General features: G+C 62.5%; 1 protein-coding gene and 1 gene segment (V, D, J or C); both read right to left on the reverse strand.

Moving 5' to 3' along the window:
* Positions 1-4,024: 4,024 nt before the first annotated feature.
* Positions 4,025-5,902, reverse strand: LOC142598539 (uncharacterized). The gene is made up of 5 exons (XM_075737355.1): positions 5,380-5,902; positions 4,828-5,100; positions 4,600-4,713; positions 4,344-4,390; positions 4,025-4,195 (listed from the first exon to the last, which is right to left on the reverse strand). Exons 1-5 carry the CDS (start codon positions 5,900-5,902, stop codon positions 4,139-4,141), a joined length of 1,014 nt encoding a protein of 337 aa, XP_075593470.1. The 3' UTR covers positions 4,025-4,138.
* A 2,885-nt stretch (positions 5,903-8,787) lies between these two features.
* On the reverse strand, positions 8,788-9,688 carry LOC142598395 (Ig kappa chain V-III region MOPC 63-like). The segment is given in 3 exon segments: positions 8,788-9,104; positions 9,181-9,510; positions 9,646-9,688. Coding segments are annotated over 3 exon segments (690 nt in total).
* Positions 9,689-10,004: the final 316 nt, after the last annotated feature.

Raw genomic sequence — 10,004 nt, forward strand, 5'->3', positions numbered from 1 at the left:
ATGCAGAGGAGCGCAGAGCTGTTCAGGGCTGTGGGTGAGTACGGGGAACATCCCCCCCAGGTGGGTCACCCGTGGGGAAACTGAGGCTGCGGGGATGGCCTGGCCCAGGCTGGGGGGAAGGTGGGGGATGGTGGGACAAGCCAGCCCCTCTCCTTCAGACAATTGCAAGATCCTCAACACTGGGGTGCTGGCTCGGACCACGGCGCTGCTGCTGCTGCTCAACATCTGCCTTACCATCTGGTACCACTGTCGCACCACACCGATGGGTAAGGAGCGTGGCATGGGTGTGGGGGTGTCCCACCATGTACCCCGCTGTCCCCCAGTCTCCTTTCCATCTTGCTGAATCCCCCTTCATCACTGATCCCCCTCCATCCCTCATCCTGCTCCATCCCCTCTGTCCCCCTCCGTCCCCTCCATCTCCACCCTAGGGACACGTCTCCCGGCTCTGTCCCCTCCAGGCCACCAGCCTGGCACCACAGAGCCGCCTGCGCCACAGGAGGATGAGGTGAGGCCGTGCGGCCCCCGCGTGCCCCCGGGCTGGGCTGGCAGGGAGGCAGTGTCCCTCTGCAGGGGACGGGCGCAGCCCCGCTGCTGCCCGGCCGGCGGGGAAATTGGGGCTGCGCGGGTGGCTCTGACGCCATCGTCCCCCACAGGAAGAGGTGCAGTACGCCCCACTGAGGTTCGCTGCCCCAGCGAGGCGCACGCCCTGACCCGCAGCCGGACGCGGTGACGGCCCCGACCCCAGAGCTCGTCCCTCCGTGCCTGAACCCCCCCGGCATGGCGCTGTTGAACCTCCCCCCCATCCCGCGGCGCTGGGGCGGCTGCACCCGCTTTGCGGCCAAGGACGAAATAAAGAGGTTTGGGCTTGGGCGGCAGCAGCCTGGCTCGATGGCACGGTGTGCCCAGCGTGTCCCCCCCAGGGCCTGTCCCCAGGAGCGGGACAGAGCGGGCTGAGTGCTGGGGGCAGAGAAGGCCACAGGCTCCTTCCAGCCACACTTCTCCCTTCCATAAGCCACAGCCCTGGCTCTCACGCTCGGCGCCTCCATCCGCCGTGCCCCAGCCCAGCAGCTCCCTCTTCCTCCACGCACCGTCCCTGTGTGCAGCTCCCGGGGGCTCCCGGCAGAGCCCAAACACGACGCATTGAGAACCCCTCCGGCCCATCTCCACTTTCAGGCTGTGACGGGGCCTTTGCCATCGCTGGCCGTGGGATGCTGTGGGAGGGGATGCTGGGGGGCCCGTCCCAGAACCACGGCTCCTGCCCGCTTCTTTTGGAGTTTCCCTTCCTTAGTTCGACCCACATCAGCTGCACCAACCCCCGGGCGCCTTCGAGGGCTCTGAGCAATGGTGGGTGCTTCCCTCCCCTTCCCCTTCCCCTCCCCACCAAAAGACCCCTCCGCCTGCAGCACCCACCCAAACGGGGGTTATTGCAGAACCCCAGGTCGACAGAACCCCACACTGCTGGGGGTGGGCAGGGACCTCTGGAGATCATCTCGTCCAAGCCCCTGCCAGAGCAGGATCACCCAGAGCAGGTCGCACAGCACGGCCTCCAGGCGCGTTGGGAATCTCTCCAGAGAAGGAGACTCCACAACCTCTCTGGGCAGCCTGTCCCAGGGCTCGGTCACCCCCAGAGGGAAGAAGCTTCTCCTCATGTTCAGATGGAACTTCCCGTGTTCCAGTTTGTGCCCGTTGCCCCTTGCCCTGTCACTGGGCACCACTGAGAAGAGTCTGGCCCCTTCCTCTAGACACCCGCCCTTTAGATAATTAGAAGCATTGATGAGATCCCCTCTCAGGCTTCTCTTCTCCAGACTAACCAGCCCCAACTCTCTCAGCCCTTCCTCATACCAGACATGCTCCAGGCCCCTCCTCATCCTCGCAGCCCTCCGCTGGACTCTCCCCAGTACTTCCCTGTCCGTCTGGAACTGGGGAGCCCAGACCTGGACACACAACGCCAGATGTGGCCTCACCAGGGCAGAGCAGAGGGGCAGGAGAACCTCCCTCGACCTGCTGCACACGCTCTTCTCAGTGCACCCCAGGACACCATTGGCCGCCTTGGCCACGAGGGCACACTGCTGGTCATGCAGAGCTTGCTGTCCACCAGGACTGCCAGGTCCTTCTCCGCAGCGCTGCTTCCCAGCAGGTCAACCCCTAACCTCTTGCCTGGGGTTATTCCTCCCTGGGTGCAGGACCCTCCACTTGCCCTTGTTGAATGGCATTGGGTTCCTCTCCACCCAGCTCTCCAGCCTGTCCAGGCCTCGCTGAATGGCAGCGCAGCCTTCTGCTGTGTCCGCCACTCCTCCCAGTTTGGTATCCTCAGCAAACTTGCTGTGGGTGTGCTCTGTCCCCTGTCCGGGTCCCTGATGAAGATGTTGAACAAGACCGGACCCAGCACTGACCCCTGGCGCACACCACTCGCTACAGGCCTCCAACAAAACTCTGCGCCGCTGAGCACAACCCTCTGGGCTCTGCCATTCCGCCAGTTCTCTACCCACCCCACTGTCCCCTCAGCCAACCCACACTTTCTAACCTGGCTAACGAGGAGGTTAGCAGAGACGCTGTCAAAAGCCTTGCTGAAGTCAAGGTAGACAACATCCACTGCTCTCCCCTCATCCACACAGCTGGTCATGCCATCATAGAAGGCTATCACATTGGTTCAGGCAGGATATCCTCTTTGTGAATCCATTTTCACCACGCCCAATGATCTTCTCCTCCTCCTCCTCTGCATACTTACTGAGGACCCCCAGCATGAGCTGTTCCATCACCTTTCCAGGGATGGAAATCAGGCTGACTGGCTTGTCATTTCCCGGGTCCTCTTTCTTGCCCTTTTGGAAGGCCAGAGGGACATTGGCTTTCCTTCAGTCCTCAGGCACCTCTCCTGATCTCCAGGACCCCTCAAAGATGATGGAGAGCGGCCTAGCAAAAACATCTGCCAGCTCCCTCAGCACGCGTGGGGGGCAGCCCATCAGGGCCCATGGATCTGTGGATGTCAAGATCACCTAGATGTTCTCTGACCTGATCCTCCTCGACCCAGGGAAGGTCGTCCTGTGGCCAGACTCTCTCTCCTACCTCCAGGGTCTGGGATTCCTGAGGACCGGCCTTAGCAGCAAAGGCTGAAGCAAAGGCGGCATTCCGTAACTCCGCCTCCTCTCTATCCTCCATCACCAGCGCACCCACCCCATTCAGCAGCGGGCCCACCTTTTCCCTAGTCTTCCTTCTGCTGCTGCTTCTGTAGTTGAAAACGCCCTTCTTGGTGTCCACGCCATCCCCTGCCAGTTTTCATTCCCAGTCGGCCTCAGCCTGCCTTCTTGCATCCCTACATTCTCTGACTACATCCCTATAGTCCTCCCCAGGCCCCTTTTCCACATGCGGGAAACTTCCTTCGACCCTTGGAGTTTCTCCAGCAGCTCCTTGCTCATCCACGCAGGTCTCCTTCCTCCAAACCTTCATTTCCTCTTCTTCGGGATGCACCGGTCCTGAGCTCGGGGGAAGCGGTGCTGGAATATCGACCAGCTCTCCTGGGCCCCCTTACCTTCTAGAGCCCCAACCCACCTTTCCAAAAAGGAAAAAAAGGCTTTTCCAAGTTGGGGAATGAAGCAAAGCCGCACGACAGCCCCTTCTCGCCTCATTTTGCAGCCAGGGCAGGAAAAGGCACCGAAGAGCAACCGCCGGATGAGCACAACGAGCGACTCCTCTCCTTGCGCTGGAGATGCCTCCAGTTCTCCCGGCTGCTCGGTGAAGCCCAGATACCGCCGGGAGCGCCGGGGCTGCATCCGCCAGCGTGTCTGTGGGTGCTGGGTGGGATGAATAAGGGCGTTTGGGTGGGCTGCTGGCACCAATTCTGTACTTGAAGGGAGAAGTGTGGCTGGAAGCGGCCTGTGGCCTTCTCTGCCCCCAGCACTCAGCCCGCTCTGTCCCGCTCCTGGGGACAGGCCCTGGGGGGGACACGCTGGGCACACCGCGCCATCGAGCCAGGCTGCTGCCGCTGAAGCTCAAACCTCTTTATTTCGTCCTTGGCCGCAAAGCGGGTGCAGCCGCCCCAGCGCCGCGGGATGGGGGGGGGTTCAACAGTGCCATGCCGGGGGGGTTCAGGCACGGAGGGATGAGCTCTGGGGTCGGGGCCGTCACCGCGTCCGGCTGCGGGTCAGGGCGTGCGCCTGGCTGGGGCAGCAAACCTCAGCTGGGCGTACTGCAGCTCTTCCTGTGGGGGACGATGGCGTCAGAGCCACCCGCGCAGCCCCAATTTCCCCGCCGGCCGGGCAGCAGCGGGGCTGCGCCCGTCCCCTGCAGAGGGACACTGCCTCCCTGCCAGCCCAGCCCGGGGGCACGCGGGGGCCGCACGGCCTCACCTCATCCTCCCGTGGCGCAGGCGGCTCTGTGGTGCCAGGCTGGTGGCCTGGAGGGGACAGAGCCGGGAGACGTGTCCCTAGGGTGGAGATGGAGGGGACGGAGGGGGACAGAGGGGATGGAGCAGGATGAGGGATTGAGGGGGATCGGGGATGGAGGGGGATCGGGGATGAAGGGGGATTCAGCAAGATGGAAAGGACAGTGGGGGACAGCGGGGCACATGGTGGGACACCCCCACACCTGTGCCACGCTCCTTACCCGTCAGCGTGGTGCGGCGGAGGTAGCAGATGCTGAGGCAGATGCTGATGAGGAGCAGCACCGAGGCGCCCCCGGCCCCAACCGGGACCCAGGTGTTGAGGGTCTTGCAGTTGTCTGAAGGAGAGGGGCTGGCTTGACCCACTGTCCCCCCAGCCTGTGCCAGGCCATCCCCGCTGCCTCAGTTTCCCCACGGGTGACCCACCTGGGGGGGATGTTCCCCGTACTCACCCGCAGCACTGAACAGCTCCGCGCTCCTCTGGATGGGGGGCCCCGAGGCGTTGAATCGCACTTGGCAGAGCCCCCCGGTTCCCGTGGCCGTGCCCATGGGGCTGACGAGCGGCCCCGTGCCGCCCCCCAGCCCCAGCACCCTCCTGGGCCCCCCCGGCCAGGAGACAAGGACAGAGCCGGTGGTGTTACCCACGGCACAGACCGGGCCAGGGGGGCCCTGGTGAGCCCCACAGGGCGCCAGCACCATCACCCAGCTCGTGCCCATCCAGCTGTCTGCAAGAAGGAGAGGGGGTGCAGGGGGGGCTGAGGGGGGCAGGGGCTGGGGAGGTGGGATGGAGGGGCAGAGGGGACACAGGGGATGGAGAGGAGGCAGGGTAGCCAGGGATGGAGGGGACCCAGGCATGGAGGGGAGCCAGGGATGGAGGGGTACAGAGCAGGGGGCAGATGGGATGGAGGATGCTGCAGGAGGACATAGGGTGCGGGTGACAGCAGGGGATGAGGGACATGGGGGTGACATGGGGGTCCCACTCCCTGCCAATGTCGCCATCCTACCTCCCACCAGCAGCGTGGTGCCGTTGCCGAAATGCAGGTACGAGAATTTTTTGTAGGCACACAGGTAGAGCCCAGTGTCACTGGACTGGGCATGGTCGATGCGCAGGGTGACACTGACACTGTGCCTCTTGAACTCACAGGAGAATCTGCTCTTATTCCTGCTCTCGCAATCCAGGACCAGGCTGGGCCCGTCCCCACCATCACTCCGGTACCAGAACACGTTGGCTTTACTCTCCATGACCTCGCTGGCCTCGCAGACGATCTTCGCCTCCTTCCCGGTCTCCACAGTCAGGACAGGCTGGGGCTGGTGCAGCCTCAGCAGCGCTGCCGGGGCTGTGGGAACCAACCGTGGGCTCATTTCCCCCTGCGGCCTCCAGCCCGGACCTGCCGTAACCCCCACCACGACCCCGCCAGCAGCCACTTGCTCCAAAAAGCCCAGAAATCTCCCCAAAGCAGGGCCTGGCCACCCACCCAGGCAGAGCCACAGCAGCCCCGTGGAGCCCAGCAAGCCCCTGGCCGCCATCGCTGGCCGCTGCTGGGATGGGGGGGCCAGCTCCTCCCCGAGCTGAGCCCTTCTGCAGAGCTGCCGCCTCTGCCGAAACCGCAGGGCCAGCGACACCCCCCCACCCTGCCGGCTTCATCACCAGGGACACGGCGGCCGCTCGGCCACGCGCCGCATCCCAGAGCATCCCTGGCACCTCACACCCCCCATTTTGAAGCCTCCGAGAACATCTCGGGGTTCTTTGGAGCATCCTGGGGGAATAAACCCGCCCGGGCGATGCTCGGGGCTGGAGGGATGCTGAACCCCCCTCCAAAACCTCCCAGGCGGGCAGAAAATCCTTCATGGAGGCAAAACCCGGGGCAGATGCTGCAGGTCCCAAGCCGGGCATTGCCTGGGACCAGGCGTGGAGGAGGGTGAAACTGGGGGGGTTTCAGCATTTTGGGGATGCTGGCCAGGAGGGAAGTGGGGCTGGGTCCACCCTCCTGACCCTGGCTCGCTCCCAAGCACGCAGCTTTATGGAAATAACTCAAATCCCATCGCCACCGCTGCTTTTTGGGCAGTTCTCTGCAGCATTTGATGGCAAGTCTTCCTCCATCATGGGGAGCAGCTGCACCTGCCCCCCTCGTCACCCTCATGCCCCCAAAACGCCCTTGAAAGGGACAAAAACTGCCGATGCCATGCTGCAGGCGCAATTGCCAGTGGCTCCCATGTGGGAGGTGTGGAAATCCAGCCCAAAGACCACGAGTGATCAGAAAGTCTGCCTTGGAGAGCAGAACCAGGGGGTGACGGAGCTCGGAGCGAAACCCCCCTTGCAACGCGGAGCTCGAATTCACGCTGACTTTTGGGATCGAGAGCAGGCCACGTGGCTCCCTCCCCAAATTCCCTCCCACGTTCCCAGCCACATGCCCCAGCCCCAGTGCCCTGAAGGGAAAAACTGGGATGCTGGAGCTGCTGGAGCTGCTCCGGGCACCCAAATGGGAGGCTGCGGGCGGTGGGGCCGTGCCCCGGTGGCACTAGATGGCGGTGACACCGCGCTGGCTCGTGCCATCCCACCTCGCTGCCGCCACTTGGCAGCTCCCCAGGGGTTTTGCATTTTTTCCGGAGCACTTGTGTGCTCATGAGCTGCGAAACCACTGCAACAAGCTTTCCGGGCGGTTTGGGGACGACACCGTCTACGAGCAGCCGTCACAACCGCTCTCGAGGTGATCAATGACTGGGGGGGGCTGACCCAGGCTGGAGGCCGGGTGCCCCCCAAAGCCGCTCTGTCACCACCCTCCTCAGCTGGGCAGAGGGCAGAAAATACAAGGAGAGGCTGGTGGGTAGAGATCACTACGGGGAGAGATGGGTCAGCAATTACGCTCACAGGCAACACAGACTCACTTGAGAAAGAATTAATCTAATTTATTACCCAGAAAAGAGAGTGGAGCAATGAGAAAGAAAGCCAAACCTTGGAACAGCTCCCCCCACCTCTCCCTTCTCCCCAGACTTCATCCCCAATTCTCTCCCTCCTCCCCCTCAGCAGCACAGGGGGACGGGAATGGGGGTTGTGGTCAGTTCATCCCACAATGTCTCTGCCGCTCCTTCGTCCTCAGGGCAGGACTCCTCACACTCCTCCCTGCTCCAGCGTGGGGTCCCTCCCACGGCAGACACTCCTCCACGGACTTCTCCAGCGTGAGTCCTGCCCACAGGCTGCAGTTCTTCACCAACTGCTCCAGCGTGGGGTCTTCATGGGCTGCGGGGGAATCTCTGCTGCCATCATCATCCTCCACAGGCTGCATCGCTGATGAGCTCAGCCTTGGCCAGCGGTGGGTCTGTCTTGGAGCCGTCTGGCATCAGCTTGATGGGACATGGGGGAAGCTTCTGGCAGCTTCTCGCAGAAGCCACCCCTGTAGCCCCCGCCGCTACCAAAAGCTTGCCACGCAAACCCAAAACAATGAATTCAAAAAATTCTGCTAAAAACCCTACCCAAAAGGCTGGAAAATATCTGACGGGAATCTTCCCGGGGCTGGTGCTCAAATCCTGTCGGAAAAGATTAAGGTGAAAAAACCCTCCTGGCTCTTTGTGGGTGATACTGAGGACTGATGCTGGTGGTGGCAAAAGTTGGTCCCTCCGACTCGAAAAAAAGCAGAGCAGCGTTGCACGGCTGGAAAGAAACGGCTTTATTTCCGGGCAGGGGTTGAGGAAGCGGTTTTACCTCCCGGGTGGGAGCGTGGGTGGCTGGGGGTGGCGAGGAGAGAGTCGGGGCGAAGGGGCTGCGAGGGGGGTGCCGTGGGGGGGTCACCTCTGGCCAGACGCCGACGGCAGAGCAGGATGGTCAGCTGGAGCAGGAAAAGGAGGGAGACGCAGGACAGCCCCAGTGCCAGCGGCCAGGAAGGGCATCCTTCTGCGGAGGGGGGGAAAGGAGAGTTAATAGAGGGGGGAGGGTGGGTTTGGTCACTCTGGAGAGCCGAGCACCCCCTGAAATGGGGATGAAAGGGCTGAGAATGCCCCGATAAGGGGGAGGGTCAGGGCTGAGAATCAACTGAAATGGGGATAAAATGGTGGGGAAACTCCTATAAAGCAGGGTTAGGGCTGACAATGCCTCAAAAAAGCAGGGGTCAGGGTGCAGCATGCCCTGAAAAGGGGAGGCTCAGGGTCCATAATCCCCCATAAATGGGGGCTCAGGGCCCAGAATCCCCTGAAAAGGGGAAGGTCAGGCCCCATCAAGGGGGAAGGGGCAGGTTTAAAGCCTTTCAGGGCAGGGGAATCCCAGCGAGGAGACGGGAGAGGGGTGAGGGATTTCCAAACCCACCCCTTCCTGAGGAGGAATTGGGCTGTAGGGATTTGCTAAAGGAGGAAAGGCTGGAAGAATTGGGGTGCAGAGGGTGGATGGAAGGGGGGACCTGCAGGGGTAGGGGGGGAACGCACTAATTACCCTCCCCGGGTTCTTTGCCAATGGTGACGCTGACGGTGCTGCTCGTGCTGCCTTTCACGGCCGTGCACGTCGCAGCCCCGTCCCAGCGGTCGGCCCGGACCCAGACGATGCTCCAGGCGCCGAGGACACCGTACTCATCCACGGCCGCCGCCATCAGTGGTGTCACCTCCCCGCCGGGCTGCCAGCGCACGGTGTCCCAGCCCGCAGGGATGTCGTGGAGGTGGCAGAGCAGGGGGAAGCTGGCCGGGGGCTGCCTGTGCTCCTCTGCGTCGACGGGCACCAGGATGGAGAGCCGGGGCTCGGTGGCATCTGAGAAGGGAAACTGGGTGTCAAGGGGTGGCACAAACCTCCCCCGGGATGTCCCCAGCCGCCGGGTGACACTCACCAGTGACAACGAGCCTGGTCCCATTCCCAAACGAGGGGTACAAGGAGGCAGAGCTGCAGTAATAAACCCCGGAGTCCTCCCTCTGTGCAGAGCTGATGGTGAGGGAGAAATTGTGCCGTGTTTTCATCCTTCCCGAGTATTTTCCCTTTGGAAGGGAGTAATTTGAGCTCTGGTAAATCCAGAACAAACTGCCGTCCGGCTTCTCCTCGTACCAATTGACGTCGGTGCTGTAGTCCGAGATGTGACAGCTCAGCTCCGCCGTCTCTCCGGGGAGCACCCAGAGCTGCCCCGGGCTTTGCTGGACCCACGTCCCCTCTGCCGAGACACCTCCTGCACGGGGGGAGCAGCTTTGAGGTGGGCTGGCTGCAATTCAGGCTTTCCAGTCGACTAAAAATCTCTTGGGGCAGAAAACCCGCCAAGAGCAAACGTGAGCCGGGTCGGGGTATTTCTGGAGCAAGCACGTACCTGGCAGGAGGAGCAGGAGGGTCCCCAGGAGCCCGTAGCACATGCTGGCCAAAACCCTTCTGCCGCGGAGATTTGCTCTGCGGGAGCTCCGTGTTGCAAGGGGGGGTTTCATCCCCCAGGAGCCCAACGCCAGCAGTATCTCTACGTCGTGCAATAGATAATCTCTACCTTGAGCCGTTCTGCAGCAGCTGGAGGCTTTGCTCGAGCTGGAGATGGCTGCGGTCAGCCTCGCTGCTCTATTTTATCGCTTCTGCAGGGTTTATTGACACCAAACCCCTTCCCCCACCTCCAGCAATGGGGCTTTGTGCTGTTTTTGGGCGCCGCTGCTTTGGCCGAGGGCTCGGTGTGCCGAACCGCAG

The sequence above is a fragment of the Balearica regulorum genome, chromosome 28, assembly GCF_011004875.1.
Source record: "Balearica regulorum gibbericeps isolate bBalReg1 chromosome 28, bBalReg1.pri, whole genome shotgun sequence".
Taxonomy (NCBI): Eukaryota; Metazoa; Chordata; class Aves; order Gruiformes; family Gruidae; genus Balearica; species Balearica regulorum.